The sequence below is a fragment of the Schistocerca gregaria genome, chromosome 5, assembly GCF_023897955.1.
Source record: "Schistocerca gregaria isolate iqSchGreg1 chromosome 5, iqSchGreg1.2, whole genome shotgun sequence".
In the NCBI taxonomy this organism is placed as follows: domain Eukaryota; kingdom Metazoa; phylum Arthropoda; class Insecta; order Orthoptera; family Acrididae; genus Schistocerca; species Schistocerca gregaria.
Genome location: NC_064924.1, coordinates 566,665,660 through 566,685,931, shown reverse-complemented (window position 1 = coordinate 566,685,931; position 20,272 = coordinate 566,665,660). Strand labels below are relative to the sequence as shown.

The following is a 20,272-nucleotide window of genomic DNA, read 5'->3' as shown; positions in this document are numbered from 1 at the left end:
CTGCACATTATGATTTCATATCCTCAAATTACATCAGCACGTTTTCTTGGACGTAGAATTGAAAAATTACTTCAGCACTGTAAAGCGAGCACAGAAGACATAAATAGCACTGTTTATGTCTTCTGTGCTCGCTTTACAGTGCTGAAGTAATTTTTCAATTCTACGTCCAAGAAAACGTGCTGATGTAATTTGAGGATATGAAATCATAATGTGCAGTGCAGTGAATTGTACCTGGCTACTCGACCCCGAATTTTAACTTTTGCTTTGTGCGAGACAATGATACAATTTTTCGAATTAACACAAAATATACAGAGCCGTGTGAAGCGGATCTGTTGGGTATCGTACTCACGCCTCGCTTATGAAGCTCTCCTTGGAGACGAGTCCCTCGTGAGTAGTGGGCGGCGAATCGGAAGCTTTGGCCAGTCCCAGCGTCACCATGCCTGCGGAATAAACAGTTGTCTAATTTACTGTATTCTGAACCCAAGATGGACGAACACTGCACGCAAACTAACAAAACATTTACATGGAGCTTCCAAATCGGTTATCGTCGACCGAATTCGCAAACAGCTTCTGGTTGGCTATGCAAACACATTAACACCGATGTAGATGCTTCACCGTTTTGAAACGTGCTTGAGTTGTCAGGTTCTTAACTTGCCTGCAGAAATGTCGGATAAGCTATACAGAGTCAACTGCTGCACAGAGAAGGAGAAGAAACATGTTGGATGGGCCAAAGATTTATCCATTCCGTATATTTAACTGAAGTTAAATAGTCATTGTGCTGACAAAATTAGAAACCAGAACATCTGATTTACAGATGCCGTTCGTCGAAATCAACTAACAATCGGAATATAGGTATTTGACAGGCCTAACAAAATCGATTCAGGTCTCAACTCGTAAACGAAAATAGGTTTTCGATATTGAGTTTTAGTCTTCCGTAATGTCCGCTGAATGTAACTACAGTACCCGACACCGACGCTATACCATCGCTGAGGCAGGCGAGTGGGTTTAAACCTCGATGGTAATACTGGGACCAAAACTCTGCACTACGGAACGTTCACCAATGGTTCTTCCTGTCAAGAGCTTTTTATAGGAATGAGCTCTGATTGTTGTGGTGAACGAGTGGTCTACCAAAATCCCCCGAGGATGGTGCTCACATGAAAGATTGTCTGTGCTCCTCTACATAAACGTGAGGTCTTTAATTTTTTTTCTCGTAGTCACTGAACAAGACTCAAACGCTGTACCGCCAATGAAGCCCTTGTTCTGCCTATAAACTAAACACAATTTTCAGCAGAGGCAATGCTACAGCCGGAACACCAGTTTCACATGCTACAGCCGGAACACCAGTTTCACAGGAATACAGAAAGAGGCAAATCTAGAACAATATCGACACACACGCACAGTATGTAAGAAAACTTCTATTGACCAAAAGATACGTAGAGCAGCACTGTTTGTGACTTAATTTATAACAGCAGAGTATGTAGCAAGTATAGGCACAAGCAAGAACACCTCCCACACACATGACCGCCGACTCCGGTGTGCGTGAGGTGTGCTTGCTTGTGTGAATGGATGGTGTTTGTTTCTCTTTCTTTTTCTGACTAAGGCTGTGGTTAAAAGCATACGTGTAAGTATCTTTTCGTTGTGACTGTCTGCAACTTAACATGTCATCTTAATGATAAGTATCAATCTATTTTTCCAGTTCTGTTGACAGATAGAAGGTAGCATCAGATACAGGGTAACCGAATGGAACATTTCTTACAAGCAGATTTTTGTCAGATGTAGGGGATTTCTTGTGAACTGAGATAGGATGTTGTCAGCATTTGAATTGCCATGCTGTGATGAAAGATATTTTTGTCCGTAAATGGTTTTCGGTACACTATGGTTATTAAGATTTATGGTAGGTAACAACTACGTTCATGTGATTTGTGGTAGATAACAATTATATTCATGTTCTTCATGTTACAATTGTTTTGCTGTTCGGCTGCGCGTGGTAGCCGCGCTGCCTGGGGCGCCTTGTCACGGTCAGCGCGGCTCCCCCGTATGAGGTTCGAGTCCTCCCTCGGGCATGGGTGTGTGTGTTGCCTTTAGCGTAAGTAAGTTTAAGTTAGTTTAAGTAGTGCGTAAGCTTAGGGACCGATGACCTCAGCAGTTTGGTCCCATAAGGCCTTATCACAAATTTCCAATTTTTTTTTTGCTTTTTCTTGTTCTAACAACTTTTCTTTTCCAGACAACAGGTCAATGACACTTTATTTAGCTATGGACACTGTACATAAGTTTAACAGATTGAACATATTTAGTAGAAATTTGGTTTACCAATTTTTTTTATGTATCTTTCTAAGGCCTTATCTTTCCAACTTATATGTTATATGTGGGTTACATTGAGCGTGTCGTTCTTAGATGACAACTGCCGGTAGGTACATGCATAGATTTGGCAACTGCGAGCACACTGTAGCATTATTGTGTTTGACAGGCACACTAGTAACGTTTCAATACAATTTGCTTGTTTTACCAGGTACAACAGTAATTTTGTGCACAAACCATTTGTTCCCTCCCTTTATCCACTTTCCTTATTAGTAGTTGCTTGAGTTCCAGAATTCTGTAAGGAATAGTAAACAGATTTATAATTGTTGTAGATATGTTTCACCTTAGCTGTTCATTGTTGCTATAATTTTTCTATTTCCAGTTAATGTCTAGTATGGAAACAATATTTTGTTCATGATTTCTTATCTAGTTCATTTTGTTCCAGTGATATGAATAATTTCGTTTATATTTTACTATGCTGTTGTATGGTATTCTGTCATTTGATTAGCTTTAGAATTTTCAACTGAACTGTGTATTGGTCTTGATTTCCTCCACCAAACTTATCTTTTGTGCAAATTTCCCTCAGCTACAGGTCACGCAGAATACGGTGGCCGATGAGCAGTGACTAGGTTTCGTCCAAAGAGCTGGACGAGCTCATTCGTTTTGCTCAGAAGGGGAGGCAGACAAACGTTTGCCATCTTTCGGCCCGTCGGCGAAGACAGAATCGACACCAGCCGGAGTGTTAGTGGGGTGACAGTGTTTAAACTCTGCTGGGTTTTGATAAAAGAAGCAAATTTGAACATGGCAACAAGGGAAATGTGCAAAATCCACCACTCATGACTCTTCTCTGAAAGTTACAAATGCTGAACAAACCACGTGAAAATATATCGTTGCATTTTCGGCAGAACTGTTTTTAGATACTAACCAAAGAAGAGCTGATAGATCTTTTTGAAGTCACCATGCAAGTGTAGGAGTGGAGGGTCCCCGATTAATATTTGTAAAAAAATGTGAGTGTAGGCTTTAGTTTAGAATGGTACTTCCCCTCCAGCGCTCGGCATTACCGCTATAGCTCTCTGAGTGACACCCCCCCCCCCCTCCCCCCACTACTGCCACTCTACCCACATTTCCCCAGCCGACTGCGCATCTAGCGGCCACGGCATTTTGCGAGTGATATATTAGTGTATTACAACACTGTAGCACACATCTTTCATTCTTTATATTAGTTTACATATTTAATTCTTTATAGCAATATCTATTTCCTCTGTAATATTCCGACTGAACACATTCTTCGTATTATTTATGCTTGGACATCTGCACTGTGATATGATTATGTAAGAAATGCACTTTTTCACTACAAAGCTAGGATAGTTCTCTTCAGTTGGATTATGACAAGGTTATTATCAACTACCTGACAGTTGATTAACTGAAACTACCTTTCTGTCTTAATATGGACATTTGCACCTGGCAGTACAGTTGTAAGACACATTGGCTTTGAGTTATCTGTGGAGATTTTATGAACTGGTATTGCATCCTCCGAGTCTGCCTCTTAGGCTGTTCACACATGAACTCATTTACTTACACAACATCTCTCAGTGTCAGTGGCATTTAACACAATGTTTATCTTGCACTGAATCTTCTATGAGATTTTAATTAGTTGGTTGATTTACAGGGAGGGGGTGGACGGAAGGGACCAAACAGCGAGGTCATTGGTCCCATCGGATGAGGAAAGGATGGGGAAAGAAAACTGCTGTTCCATTGTAAAGGAACCATCCTGGAATTTGCTTGAAGCGATTTAGGGAAATCATGGAAAACCTAAATCAGGATGTCCAGACATGGGTGTGAAGGATCGTCCTCCCAACTGCAGGTCTACTGCTCCACCTTGCTCGGTGAGATTTTAGTCTTCTACTGTGTATACTCATGTTGCAACCAATTTACGTTAATTATATGTTACCGATGGCAACAACTTTTACACAGTGCTACACAAATGTGACATTTTTGTGAAGTGCTATCTTGATAGTTGTGATGAAACAAATTTATTGCAGTAATCTCACTGATTATGTGCAGTGTGTATCCATCAGCCACTTTTTGTGTACGCAAAACATTAACACAGAAAAAAGGAACTAGTATCACGAATAATACCGTTATTATCATCTGAATACTATACTGAATTATACGTCTTCCATACTTGTGCTTAGTGCACATTGATGGTTATTATTCTGTTTGTGCACGATGATTTAATGCATTGACCATTACTATTAAAAAAGTTAAGTTTTTTCTGCTCATCGTGTTTTATTCCATTGTTTCAACTTATGAACTTTTGTGTTTTATTTTGCAGCTTCGTTAGAGAATTTTGCAGACTAATATTTGTCACTTACAAATCTCACTCCGCAAAATTTTGGCCAGAGAGACCGAAGGGTAATAAAGGCGTGTACATGTAATTTTATAGGTAATTTTGTTCTTTCTGGATGCCTTAGGACGCACATGTAATATTTGTATCCTTTAGTTGTGTGCGTGCAGCCTCGTCAAAGGCGTCGTGCTGCACAGACACTAGTTAGGTCATCTTTGTTGTGCGAAGATGCACGGTAATTAAGTGCTGATTGCGAGAAGACGCCATAGAGAGTTGAAGTGGACTGTCGAGGCAGTGACCTTGCACAGGAAGGACGCAGAACACGGTGCTTTTGGAAATTACTTTATTCATTCGGTGGAATATATTGTTGTTATAAAATGAATCTCTTCTTTATGCATCGATTTAGCTGGATTTGCTAACAAATGTACTATTTTGAGAAGACTAGGAGTTAAGGGAGCAAATGGACGCATTTTAATTTATTGTGGCAGCACTTAGGCATTTTCGGTTCAACACAGATGTCCAAATCAGGAATTTCTTGCTATTTTTGTCACAGTCAATGTTAATGGATTTGAAAACATGAAATTAATCTAATCATTAATACGAAGACTTTTGCGTTAAAATAGATTTTCATATTCAGTTATAATTTTGCATTTACCCAGTGTTGATATTACGTAATTAAAATTTTAATGAAATATATTTTATTGATTTTTAGGCTTTCAGTGGTGAAATTTTGTCAATGAGATTGTGTCAAGAAATTTTTTTAGGATGAATATTTTTAAATATAATTCTAATTTTTGTCTAGAACATAACTCAGATTATCCTATGTCATTATCCAGCTCCCATTATCTAATGAACATTCTTTTATTATTAGACATAAATTTTATGGGAACCAAGTTTGCATTGTATGTATTTAAGAGATCGCACTGCACTACCGCGACTCTCTGTAGTTTCCAGCAGCGCAGAAATTGAGACGGATCCTTTCTTATTTTTCTACGAGAGCAGTTGTTCGGCGTTTCCCATTGCGACACAGGTTAGCCAAATACAGGAGATACGAGTTTTCAGTCTCACATGGTCAGTTAAGTGTTGAATTTAGTTATTTTCATTATAGTTCTGCGTCAATTTCTTTTAACAGACAGTGTTGGTTGAGACAGGGCATATTTCATTTACATTCTTGCAGTCAGATTTGCTTCTTATTCCCAAAGACAGATTTAGTTGTTAACTGTAAACATGAGGTTAGCGTATACACATATTTTTTCCCTATAGGTAGAATTTTTTGGTATGCAACAGCTTACATTCATAAAGAAAGAGAGAACACAGGAGTAAAGGAAATAGCTGCACATTCACATTTAAGATAACTTTCACCACTTTACTACAACAGAATTCAGATTCCAACATTGAACCATGAAACGGAAATACAAACATTTTCAGTTTCCACCAAAGTCTGTTTTCCTGTTTGCAGTTGATTTCTGACGTCTATCACAATTTAACATGAATATATAGGGATCGCAAAGTTTCATTAACGTCCCAATAATTTGAACAGCAACAGAGAAAAACGTGAAGGAACGGTACCAGACATAGCTAGATGCCAATTCATATGTGATGAGGAATTTTCCGTCGAAATTCATTCTAGTTCCTAGGTTAACGGAGAATAAGAGTGTTTAAAAACGATGGTGTAAAATTGAAGACCATAATACTGCGAAAAATTTCTAAGCATTTATGTTATGTATCACGTACCTCTAATACACGCAAAAGAGGCAAATAAAACAAGGTTCCTACTACACCGAAGTTTTAAATTGAACTGGCTAGTGAATAATCTGTGTAAAAGCAAACTGCAGAGGTCGAACAAGTGCGTAAGACGCATAATTTCAAATGAGTCAGCTGCCTCAACAAGAGGACTTCGTTTTACATTGAGGTTACACAGCGTCACCGAGATAAAGGCAACACTGCGCTGACACGGACTCTTCGAGTATTTGCTGCAATAAATAATTATAAAAAGCGTTGTTATTAAGCTGTTTTTAAACGTTTACAGTTGTTATAAATATAATCTAAGTGTTGTTACACTAGTGGAAGTGTTGGTGAAGTGCTGAATAAGATTAAACGGGGTAAGAAGCGTATTTTTCTTCTCGCGCCTGTTGCATGAATCCTAGGCCTAATTTCACGCGCGCGTCTTAAACGTGTATGTAATCACCAGTTTTTTTTATTCAGTACTCTTTCAATTTATTTATATCTGCCTGAATAGTTTCTAGGGTCCTTTGTTTACGTTTTAGTCAGTACTTAAATCAGTTTATACGATTTCTGTTTTTACCATGAATGAGAAGTGTGTGACATGCCGTAGGATCGTTAGTTCCGGGCTGTGGTGTGATGGGTGCTGTAGTTTCTTTCATTGGTGCGAAAGTAGTGGCGTAGGAAATGGGGACGTAAATGAGGCTCACCAGTGGTATTGTAGGATCTGCAGTAGAGCAGTAGAGATAGGAAAATACTGGAACAGGAAAGGAAAATTGCAGCTCTTCAAGCTGACTTGGACAAGGCAAGGGAGGATCTGGACAGGTTAAAGAGGGAGAAGGGTGAACAGAGGTGGGAACTGGCAACAGGTAATAGGGGGAACAGGCAAAAGAGAGCATCAGACAGCTTTGTCATAAATCCTGAAAATACACTCCTGGAAATGGAAAAAAGAACACATTGACACCGGTGTGTCAGACCCACCATACTTGCTCCGGACACTGCGAGAAGGCTGTACAAGCAATGATCACACGCACGGCACAGCGGACACACCAGGGACCGCGGTGTTCGCCGTCGAATGGCGCTAGCTGCGCAGATTTGTGCACCGCCGCCGTCAGTGTCAGCCAGTTTGCCGTGGCATACGGAGCTCCATCGCAGTCTTTAACACTGGTAGCATGCCGCGACAGCGCGGACGTGAACCGTATGTGCAGTTGACGGACTTCGAGCGAGGGCGTATAGTGGGCATGCGGGAGGCCGGGTGGACGTACCGCCGAATTGCTCAACACGTGGGGCGTGAGGTCTCCACAGTACATCGATGTTGTCGCCAGTGGTCGGCGGAAGGTGCACGTGCCCGTCGACCTGGGACCGGACCGCAGCGACGCACGGATGCACGCCAAGACCGTAGGATCCTACCCAGTGCCGTAGGGGACCGCACCGCCACTTCCCAGCAAATTAGGGACACTGTTGCTCCTGGGGTATCGGCGAGGACCATTCGCAACCGTCTCCATGAAACTGGGCTACGGTCCCGCACACCGTTAGGCCGTCTTCCGCTCACGCCCCAACATCGTGCAGCCCGCCTCCAATGGTGTCGCGACAGGCGTGAATGGAGGGACGAATGGAGACGTGTCGTCTTCAGCGATGAGAGTCGCTTCTGCCTTGGTGCCAATGATGGTCGTATGCGTGTTTGGCGCCGTGCAGGTGAGTGCCACAATCAGGACTGCATACGACCGAGGCACACAGGGCCAACACCCGGCATCATGGTGTGGGGAGCGATCTCCTACACTGGCCGTACACCTCTGGTGATCGTCGAGGGGACACTGAATAGTGCACGGTACATCCAAACCGTCATCGAACCCATCGTTCTACCATTCCTAGACCGGTTAGGGAACTTGCTGTTCCAACAGGACAATGCACGTCCGCATGTATCCCGTGCCACCTAACGTGCTCTAGAAGGTGTAAGTCAACTACCCTGGCTAGCAAGATCTCCAGATCTGTCCCCCATTGAACATGTTTGGGACTGGATGAAGCGTCGTCTCACGCGGTCTGCACGTCCAGCACGAACGCTGGTCCAACTGAGGCGCCAGGTGGAAATGGCATGGCAAGCCATTCCACAGGACTACATCCAGCATCTCTACGATCGTCTCCATGGGAGAATAGCAGCCTGCATTGCTGCGAAAGGTGTATATACACTGTACTAGTGCCGACATTGTGCATGCTCTGTTGCCTGTGTCTATGTGCCTGTGGTTGTGTCAGTGTGATCATGTGATGTATCTGACCCCAGGAATGTGTCAATAAAGTTTCCCCTTCCTGGGACAATGAATTCACGGTGTTCTTATTTCAATTTCCAGGAGTGTAGATTTGACCTGTTACCTCAGTCAGAATCGGATAAGCCTCATGTAGCTGAAGGTGTAAAAAGGGCACAACAAGCTTTCAAGGACTTAAAAAAGGTAGGGAAATTTGTAAACAGAAAGAAAGTTCTGTTGTTAGGTAGGTCCCATGGTAGAGGTGTTGGCCAACTACCACAGGAAAATCTAGGTCCAGAGTACCAGGTCACAAACTTTTTCAAGCCTAGTGAAGATCTGGATCAGGTGACAGAGGATGTAGGTTCGTTATGCAAGGATTTCACAAAGGAGGATGCCGTGGTTATAGTGGGTAGTCCGGGAAATAGCACTGCCAGAGACTCTGAATATTCCATAGAGAGTGACCTGGTGAAGATAGCATCAGCAACGAAGCTTACACGTGTGGGATTTGTGTCTGTGTTGAGACGCCATGATCGGCTTCATTTGAACTCTTCCGTAGGGAGGGTGAACTTGGTTGTAGGAGTGGCTGCTTAGGACGGATATAGGGTCCCATATTGGTTTGATTCCTGTGGATGCTATTGATAGGTGGGACTACACTAGGCATGGCCTTCACCTCAATAGGAAAGAGAAGGGAAAACTGTCTGGCTTGATTGCAGAAAACTTAAGGGGGGACACTGTCACAAGTGGTAAAATACCAGTGGTCACAGGTGTCAGAGGGATGCCTTTTTTAGGATAGGGAAGGGGGATAGAAAACGAGTTTTAAGAGAGATTGGCAGACACACTCAGTTTGAGAAAACAGATGAACAGGAGTCAGATGTTAGCATACAGCCTCCATTTAAACAATGTTTAACAGAAAGTAATCAGAAACTGCCCGTTCATCTTCGCCAAAGCAGTTATAATCCCATTAGTATGCAGTATCAGTTATCTTTATTACACCAGAACATTCCGGGACTCAGAAATAAAGTTGATGAACTACTCATTTGTATCGATGAAATGAATTCATGTAACCAAACTGACATAATCTGCCTCTCTGAAGATCAAGTGACCAGTGGTATAAATATGTTAGACATTTCAGGATTTAAGCTAGCTTCATACTTCTGCAGAGTAGATATGGATGGAGGAGGAGTTGCCACATTTTTTAAAAACTCCCATAAACTCAAGAACATTGACAGTAATAAATTATGTTTAGAGCAGCATCTAGAAGCATGTGCAACAGAAGTAGAGTTCCATAACAGATCCTATATAATAGTAACTATTTACTGAGCTCCAGCAGGGAATTATAATCTATTCACAAATCATCTAGAAGCTCTTTTGGGTTATTTAACAGGAAGAAACAAAGCAATTTTGATTGCTGGTGACTTTAATACATATTTTCCAATGAAATCTTCAAGCAAACATTTACTGCAGTTAGTAATGTTGTCTTCCAATCTAACTTACACTGTAAACTTTCCAACTAGGATCACTAAATTCTCAAGTACAGCCATTGATAACATTTTTATAGACAAATCAAAGGAACAAAATCATATAATAAAACCTGTAATAAACGGACTATCAGAACATGACGTGCAGCTCCTTGTTTTAGGTGTAAATTCTAAGCAGATTATCAAGACTGCTAAATCTGAGTAAAGGAGAGTAGTCAATCAACCAAAAATTGAGTGTTTTAGAAAACTGCTCAAAGATATGAACTGGAAAGATGTTTATAGTGCTGATGACATGGATGAAAAATATAACATATTCATGAACAATGTCAGTACCATGTTTGAAAACTGTTTTCCTCTAAAAGTTACTCAAATTAAACAGAAGTCTATAATAAAACCATGGATTACTCATGGAATAAAGATTTCCTGTAAGACAAAAAGGAAAATGTATCTGTCAACCAAGAACAGCTCCAATGCTGATGATTTAGCTAAATACAAGGAATACTGTAAAATATTAAAAAAAAGTAATTCAGACATCTAAACAAATGCACTACGAGAAGAAAATAGCAATGTCAGGGAACAAAATAAAAACAATATGGCATACAACGAAAGAGGAGACTTGTAGAACCAGAAAGGAACAGGAGTAAATAGCATTAAGGGTATATGACACATTAGCAACTGATGAGTGTAGTGTAGCAAATCTATTTAACATGTACTTTATATCTGTTACTGATAGAATGGGACTATCAGGTTCAGTAAATAATGCCCTTGAATATCTGAAACTAGCCTGTACAAATAGCTTCAGGTACATGAATATGTCACTCACGTCAACCAAAAGAAATAACTTCCATAATAAAATCTTTAAAAACAAAGCATTCTAGTGGTTATGATGAAATATCAACAAAGTTAATTAAGGCATGTTCTTGTGAGTTTAGTACAATTCTAAGTTAATTGTGTAACCAGTCACTTATAACTGGGATATTTCCTGGCTAAAATATGTAGATGTTAAGCCTCTATTCAAGAAAGGGGATAAAGAGATACCACCAAGCTACAGACAGATTTCACTTTTGCCAGCATTCTCAAAAATTTCAGAAAAAGTAATGTACAGGCAGCTTTTCAACCGTCTGACTGCAAATAACATATTACCAAGAGCACAGATTGGATTTCTGAAGGCTTCTGATATTGAGAAGGCTATTTACACTCACAGTGAAAATGTAGTTAATTCATTAAATAACAAATGACAAGCAGCAGGTATTTTCTGTGATTTGTCAAAGGCATTTGACTGTGTGAACCACAACATACTTTTAAATAAATTAGAATTCTATAGTGTCACGGGCAGTGCTGCAAAATGATTCAAGTCATACCTCGCTAACAGGAAACAAAGGGTGTCAGTGCAACGGACTAGTGAATTAAGTCATCAGTCATCATCAGAATGGGAAGAAATTACATGTGGTGTCGCACAAGGATCCATCTTAGGGCCATTGCTTTTTCTTGTGTGCATTAATGATCTGTCATCAGTTACACTGCCAGAAGCAGAGTTCGTTTTGTTTGCAGATGACATAAGTATTGCATATAAATAGTATGTCGAGTGTAGTGCAAGAAAGATCTGCTAATGATATTATCATGGATATTAATAGATGGTTTAAAGCCAACTCACTGACATTAAACTTCAAAAAGACTCACTATATGCAATTCAGAACCTGTGAGAGGTTTCCACCCAGTATATGCATGAAGTATTAAGAAGAGCAGATAGAAGAGGTTGACAGTCTTAAATTCCTGGGATTACAACTTGATAATAAATTTAGTTTAGAGGAGCACACCACAGAACTGCAGAAATGCCTTAACAAATCTGTATTTGCAACTCGAGTGTTATCTGACATAGGCGACTTAAAAATGAAAAAGCTTGCATACTTTGCCTACTTTCATTCAATAATGTCATACGGTATAACATTTTGGGGTAAGTCTTCAAGTCAAACAAAAGTTTTCAGAGTCCAAAATCGTGTAATACATATTATTTATGGAGTAAATTCACGGACGTCCTGAAGAAACCTCTTCAAAGAACTAGGTATAATAACTGCTGTCTCTCAGTATATTTACTCCTTAATGAAATTTGTCCTAAATAATATATCTCTTTTTTCCAACAAACAGCTTAGTTCACACGTACAATACCAGGAACAAAAATGATCTGAACAAGCACTTAAAAGCACTTACTTTAGTTCAAAAAGGGGTCCACTTCTCAGGAACACTCATGTTCAATAATTTGCCAGCAAACATAAAAAAAACATTAGTTACAAATAAAGATCAGTTTAAAAGGAACCTGAAAGACTTACTAGTGGGCAACTCCTTCTACTCCATTGACGAGTTTTTTAATAGAAACAAATGATGTATATATTCATACTATTTGTATTGTTATTTCAGCTTTAAAAAAGTATTGACATGTTCCACATCCAAGAGGATCTGCTCAGCACGGATCTATGGAACGAAAAACTAATCTAATGTAATCTGGTTACAATGCAACAAATTGTCGTTACAACTTTCGTTCAACGTATCGCCATACAGGCTTGGTATGATCTTATTATTTCCCGTTATCAAAAACCTTTAAATTGGAAATTGGCTTCGTCACTGATATTACATTTACTTTCATGGAAATTTTTCAGTATGGTGATGTATTTACGTGAATGTCTACAAATCATTCATAAAATCGCTATGATTACCGTGTCAAGATTTGAGCAGGTGGCGTTTCCAGTTGGGGGAACTGGTCTCCGATGCTTGGGACTCGAAATGGTGGTTCTCACCTACTAAAATCACAGCTCCTCTAAAAGAATGTTAGAGGTTACACCCAGGGCATAATTCAACTTGCAAGGGACCTTCACACTACTGATCTTGTTCCCCTTTGACCTAGATGTGAAAGGCAGTGGTCAGTTGATCTGTGACGTCAATGGAAACTATGATACCTTATTACCAACCCTGGTGGCCTCCCGCATTTCAAGGTTGGTAGCAGTAGGCCTATACATCAGATAGGACTGCTGACTCAAACGGAGGAAGCGAGGAAGCGCAAATGATGTGCAGTACGCGTTTCTCCTTTTTTATCTACTTTGTCATAGATTTATAGAGACGTTCAGCCGGATGTGTGTTTGTACAGAATACTGTTTTACTTGCCTTAATGATGATTGTGAATAAGAGAAACGGTGACAGTGAAAACAGTTGCTACTTTTGAATAGAAACAATAAAACGAGCTCCTCGTCTAAGAAGTGACGTCCAAGAGATGCCTACCGGCCGCCGTGTCATCCTCTGCCTTGCAGCGTCATACGGATGCAGTATGGAGGGGCATGTGGTCCACACTCCGCTCTCACGACCGTTTTGCAAACTTCCCAAACCGTGTAGTACTACTCGCTCATGTAGCTCCTCAGCTGGCAACAAAAGGCTAAGTGCACCCCGTACCATTCCTCTCATCGAGGAAAAATCCTTGGCGGTACTGGGAATCGAACCTTGGCCCTCTGCATAACAGCCACCTAAGCTGCACTCAGCTACAGAGGCCAACTGAACAGCAATAACGGTTTTCCTAAATCTCTTAAGGGGAATGCCGAGGCAGTTCATTTGAAAAGCACAGGGTTGATTTCCTTTTCTGCACTTTCTCAGGCCGATCTTGTACTTTGACCTTCTGGAGCACCAAACAAAATCCGTGAGCTTAACTGTCCTCATGTGGTGGAAGTATGACCATCAGCAGTGCCACAGACACACTCTGTAAGACACTGAAGGGTGGTTACGAGTTTAACCAAAGACATTACCCCTCAATCTCGTGAGCTTAAGTGCGAATTTGATACTTAAAACAAGCAATGAAACTGAAGCGCACGCCGCTGAAGCATCATCACATGAAAACACTTGTACCATGTTGGAACCTACACAACACTAATTTATTTATTGTATCATCAGAAAAGGTTTGTAATAAGTTCTGGTACACTAAACGCAAATGTCCAGTAGAAGATCTTAAAATGGACAGATTTTAATAACAATCTACTTAATCAACTGCCAAATCAAATTACTTATACTAAATTCATAAGAAAATCTAATTAAGCAATTAAAATTAAAATACTCAAGTAAATTTGGGAAAGAATATCGACCGCAAAAAATAAAACAAAAATCCTGGCTCTACTACTTCATAAGTTTGAAAAATTCAACAAACCAATAAAAGTAATAAAAATAGTCAGTCCTAAACACAAAGTAAAAATTATTTAAAAAATACCTTCAAGCTAAATAATAAACTAATGACAGAAGCTACATAAAGTATCGCAAACCCAAAGACATAAAAGTAAGTAAAAATAAAAGCTATAAGTATGCTTGTGAAAACAATTCTAGCACAGTTAACCACAATTTGGTAATAATATCAACAGTACTATATTCGCTATTGATACCTAACCAAAATTCAGTTTCGTTCTTAGCTAGATTAAAAGGGGTATGATTGTCCCTTCGAAACAAGAAGGAAAAGGTGAAGGAAAAAAAACAATAATAGATCAGGACAAAACTTGGCTCATATGTTATAGTTCGAGGAACAGGAAGCAAAGAAATAAGTAAGGAATATTTTTACTTTCTGATGATGGGTGACCTGGAAACAAACAAATTATATGAATCACAATTATCAGCTATTGCTGTTAATGGAATGCGATACCACAATATTCTTTACTTGAAAGCAAAATACACTGACGAGCTAAAAGATTATGACAGTTGGCCCCCTCAAGGTTGAATGCCGTCCGATTATGTTCCGAGTACGTGAGGCGGTAAGGAAAGCATAAGAGAAGCGAATGGGGAATCATTATAGTGACAATAAGGGCCACAAATGAGGGAACCCACTGGCCTAAACGATTCTGACACAGTGAAGACCGTTATCACCCAGCGCATCAGAACGAACATCTAGGAAATGACGAAAAGAGTTAGCAGTTCGTGGACTACTGTCTTGAATGTCTATGGAAAGTGGTTGGATGGTGGTGAAACCACGTGTGGGCGATAATGAGTTGGACTTCAAGCCTCATCACAGAACGTGGAGGCAGGAGATGAACCTCATCTGTAGATGGTAATCTGTGGTAGATCTGGTGACCGAGTACATTACTGGAGCCCACCCGGCTAGCCGTTTGGTCTAAGGCGCTTCCCAAGCGGGAGGGCGTGCTGGTTCCCGGCAGGCGGATTAGTGTGAAGCTCCGGTATGCCAGTCAGCCTGTGGATGGTTTTTAAGGTGGTTTTCCATCTACCTCGGCGAATGAGGGCTGGTTCCCCTGATTCCACCTCAGTTACACTGTTTCAGTGATTGCTGTGCAAATACTGTCTCCACGTACGTGTACACCATAATTACTCTACCACGCAAATATTTGGGGTTACACTCGTCTGGTATCTGGTATGAGACGTTCCCGCAGGACTGCTGTGGCCTGTTGTGGGGTTGTGAACCACCGAGTGAGTGCTCTCCATCGTTTCTAGGTGCCTGGTTTAACACGCACAGTACACATTACTGGGGAATACATCTGTGTTTCGGAGTACACAGTTCATCGCATATTGTCGAATGTGGAGCTCCGCAGGAGACGAGCCCTCAGTGTTTCCATGTTAATGCAACGACAACGTCAGTTACGGCGGTAGTAGGCACGGGGTCATCTAGATTGGACCAACGATGAGTGAAAACGTGTTGCCTGCTCGGGTATTACGCATCGATAGCACACTATCAGCGTTTATAAGTTGGCAACGGAATTGCGACTTTCTGTCAGACGTCTATAGTGGTCGCGCAGGATCTGGTGGATCCGATGGAGCATGCCTACTGAGCCGTGCCTCCAGCAGCTCGGTACACGAGTGCTCTATGCTGCCGCGATATAGAATAGCCGGCACCAGCCACTCAGCCCACTTGCACTTGGAGCTCTTCGTATGATATCATCGTTCATGCTTATTTTAGGGAGCCTCATTCTTGTAGACATTGTGACAGCTGATTATTATTGCATTATTTCTAATGAGTCTTCTTATGCTTGGAGAAATACAAGTAAGTCTTCTGTTTGCCATGTTGAGTTGTTCGCTAATAATTTCCGCCCTAGTCCAGCTTTCCTACGACATAGTTGCCACACCACTCTTAGCTCTCCTCTCCTTACCATTGTATACAAAGTCATACACCGCAGGATAAATCATGTTCCTTGTTACTCCGGGTCGACGACTGTGCCCAGGCGATCACTGGCTGTGAATGTGCACCATGTTACGGACGCAGGTTGCTGAGTGCAATATTATGCTGTGGAGGACATTCACCTGGGCTCCCATCAGACCTGTGGTAGCTGTTTGATGTCTAACCAACCACAATGACATCTTACAGCAGGATAACTTTTCCATCACAAGGCCAGAATCGTCTGCAGTGGTTCGAGGCGCGTGATAGTTGATGGCTCGGTCGCCAGATTCGCCTGGCTTGAAACTGGCGGAGCACATCTGAGATGTTGTCGGGCATCAGCCTCACACCAACAAACAACCAGCCCGTAATTTATTGTGTGATCTGCACTTAGGAATTTGGTGTCACATACCCACATTCCAGATAAGCTATCGAGAGGGTGGTTATAATGTTTGGCTCTTCAGTGTACGATCCCCGTACACACGTGTGGCGTTCAGGCGAATAACTTGTGAGGAAGAGAAGCCGCAGAGGCGCACCTGTCCGGAACTGGTCGACGGTGAGCGCGCCGCGGCGCTCGCAGTCCAGCGTGTTGAACAGCGTCTCCACGTGCTGCTGGCCGAACAGCAGCGGCGGCGGGCCGCGGCCCTTCCGGAACTCGTCCAGCCGCGACGCCAGCTGCTGGATGAACGACAGCGGCTGCTCTGCGGGCACACAACCACACACAAGCCCTCGCGACACTCTCGCTTATTAACTACTCGATACAGAAATCTCCCAGTAGAGTACAGCCTTCGTAGCTGAGATCACTACAGGTCCCCACAGACCATACTATTCATAGGACTGGTAGCAGGATCCACCAGTAGACTGACTGTACACGCACTCTCATTCCATAGTAGGTCTTCTGTGCTTCACCTGAAATGGCCTACGATAAATTTGAGACTTTTTGTTACTGTACTGCTTATAATGTAATATCGACTTCAGGTTTTCATAGCATCGTCTCTAAAATGTCACAAATTGGTTAATGTGTTTACTTGTTTTAATGAATCAACGCAAATAATTTTTGTGTTATTGTGTCAGTTCACAAGAGAACATGCCATACATGCATGACATGGATTGAAACATCCGTATGCTACTGAAATGTATTGCCAGCTGAATATGAGAGAAGAGTTACCTAAAGTTTGAAAAAGCCTTGTTATGGCTTTGTTTTAACCGCCTCATGTTGAGTTGGAACATCAGAAAAATCTTGAATGCCCTTTATTGCAAGAAAATTGAAAATTTATGTTATTGTTTGTTGTATATATGTTGTATGTTAACCGGGGCCTAGAAACGATGGAGAGGCTCTGTCCCTGTCTCAGCCACAGTGGTCCACATTCCCGCGACGGCTACCGCAGTTCACTTCACCCCTCCACTGCCCCACACCGAACCCAGGCTTATTGTGCAGTCCGGCCCCCAGTGGAACCCCACCCCCCTCAGGGAACGTCTCACACCAGATGAGTGTAAACCTTATGTCTGCATGGTAGAGTAATGGTGGCGTACGCGTACGTGAAGATTTACGTGGAGAACTTGTTTGAGCAGCAATCGCCGACATAGTGTAGCTGAGGCGGAATAAGGGGAACCAGCCCGCATTCGCCGTGGCAAATCGAAAACCGCCTAAAAACCATCCACAGACTGGCTAGGTGACCAGACCTCGACACAAGTCCACCGGGCGGATTCATGCCAGGGACCATGCTCTCCTTCTCGCCTGGAAAGCCGTGCGTTAGACCGCATGGCCAACTCGGTGAGCTATGTTATTGTGGTGATAAGTGTTACTCACTACTAAGAATGTAGGTATTAAATGGGATATGCTATTTGTATGAGGGGCATTCAATAAGTAATGAAACACTTTTTTTTCGGAAAGCATGTTGTTTTTAATCAGGACTCCAATACACCTATTACTCTCTACTCTTTCGGCTACAAAGCCCTATTTTTCAACAAAATCTCCGTTCAATGCGTAGGCCTTATGCTATCTTACTGAGAGGGCCTGTGCCTGTATGCCCATATGCCACCACTGTGTTGGTCGACGTCGGAGCCAACGTCTTGCTGGATCAGAAGCTCCACATCACGCACATACTGCTTCCGTTGGAGTGCATCCTTCAATGGGCCAAAGAGATGGAAGCTTTCATGATCTTCTATTACAGTGCGCGTCATTTACGACGGCGGCCGAGTTTAGGTTCGGCCTGCGCATCTGACATCACAAAACACAGTCAGCCAATGAACAGTGTACTACGTTGCCAGAGCTCGACAACAGTGCAGAGCACGGACGAGTGTCTTCAGTTTTAGAAACGTTCAGACATAAATAAAGTACAGTGGAAACTCGATTAATCTTATCTTCGGGGCCGTGGTCGTGACAGTTGAGCGAATAGATGGATAACAGAAGCACTATATTTCTCCAAAACATAACCTCAATCAATTTTTGTATGTGTAGACACATATCACTCTCACAGTAACATAATAATATTTCGGAGCGAAAACAAACACGATTGTAATAGCAAATAAAACTATTTATTGCACGATAAAAACATCCGTACAGGAGCTACAAAAGTTGCAAAATACGTAATGTACAGTACTGTACTGTACTGTACTATAAACATACAGGTGAAATAGTTTATCTAGCTGGGAAATAGTCAGTCAATTTCTCCTGCCTTTTTGATGTTCGAGCTTTCACCGTGGCAATATTTCGTAGTTTTCGGAGCAGTAGTGACTGCGTTGCATTAGCCTCTTCTTGACTTTCAAACCATTATATACACTTGGACAGCATTGTTTCGGCCTCTGAATGGCTAATAGTTTGTTTTTCTTCGTGGTTTGAACACTCATCTTCATCAGCCCCTTCTTCTTCTTCTTCTTTGGTGGCACTTACGCTGGCAACAATTTCGTCATCACTCAAAATTTGAAAACCCCCGTCCACTTTGTCACACTCTAACCACTCTGATACTTCTTCTGACGTCAAATTTGAGCTGATTTGTAAATTATTGCACAAATTGACCATCTCGTCAACTGTCACACACTCAGGTTCCTCCGATTCTTCACCTCTAGGTTGGGGCCAAAGTTTATTCCAGCCGTTCTTGAGATTTGACACTGACAAATCACTCCATGCACTGGCAACATTGAGAAACAGCAGTGACGTTAACAGAAACTGACGGTTTAAAGAGTGACGGTTAATCGAGTTTTTACCGTAATTGAACAAAAGCAATGTCTTGATAGCAGACTTTCTTTTATAGAAAGTTTGGGAAAAGCTTTCTTTATACCAGTTACTTCATATTCTATTAATTAATTAAACCACACAAGCAATAAGCCTGCTAATTCAGGGGATAGCAAGGAAAAGTGTTTGTATCATTCTCACGAACCGCTGTTTCGTAGGAAAGAACAGTGGTAATTGTTTATTTCCTGTTGTGCTGCAACGAAACGTGAGTAATTCATAGTCATACCAACAGTGTTTGTCAGTATTTTGCGTGATGTTTTAGAGTTCTTCAGGAGTTCTGTTAAATGACAAGCTGCGTTAGCGTAATGGTTAAGGTGTTTGGCTGCTAAGCGAGAGGCTCCGAGTTATATATATATATATATATAAAACTTGTACGTTGTTTAATATTTTCTTTATTTAAAAACAATATCTAAGTGTCTTACTTCATGAATTTGATTCGTTTGAATGTATTTTTTGTTTTTGAAATTTCTAGAGTTTTGTCTCTTCATTATAATCATAATAAGTTTTCGGTTTTTCTAATTTTGGGACCAAATAGTTATTGTGAAATCGAATGATAAGTGTGTCAAAACAGTCGCAACACCAGTGTCTGCACAGGCGAGCAGTGCAGTGATGACCAAATCGCGCTCAGCGCGGAATGCGGGGAGCACGTCTCTGTTGCAGCGAAAGGGTTAATGCGGCCGTGGTGGCTTTACTTCATAAACTGCGCGATCCCCCCTAAACCTCTGTTTGCGAACTATGTTATACTATGGCGCTGCTTCTTTTGGCGCGTGCAACTGGCAACGCAGCAATCTCCCACGTCTGGGTGGACATGCGCGAACCGCCAAGATAAAA

The 20,272-nt window shown here is 41.6% G+C and overlaps 1 protein-coding gene across 1 annotated transcript in view; it reads right to left on the bottom strand.

The window, feature by feature from the left end:
• LOC126272841 (uncharacterized) overlaps nucleotides 1-20,272 on the bottom strand; it is a 66,717-nt gene that overhangs the window by 6,475 nt on the left and 39,970 nt on the right. Inside the window, exons 3-4 of the mRNA XM_049976043.1 lie at nucleotides 16,743-16,907; nucleotides 350-440 (exon numbers count right to left, since the gene is read on the bottom strand). Coding sequence (XP_049832000.1) covers nucleotides 350-440; nucleotides 16,743-16,907 — 256 coding nt within the window. The remainder of the gene's footprint in view (nucleotides 1-349; nucleotides 441-16,742; nucleotides 16,908-20,272) is intronic.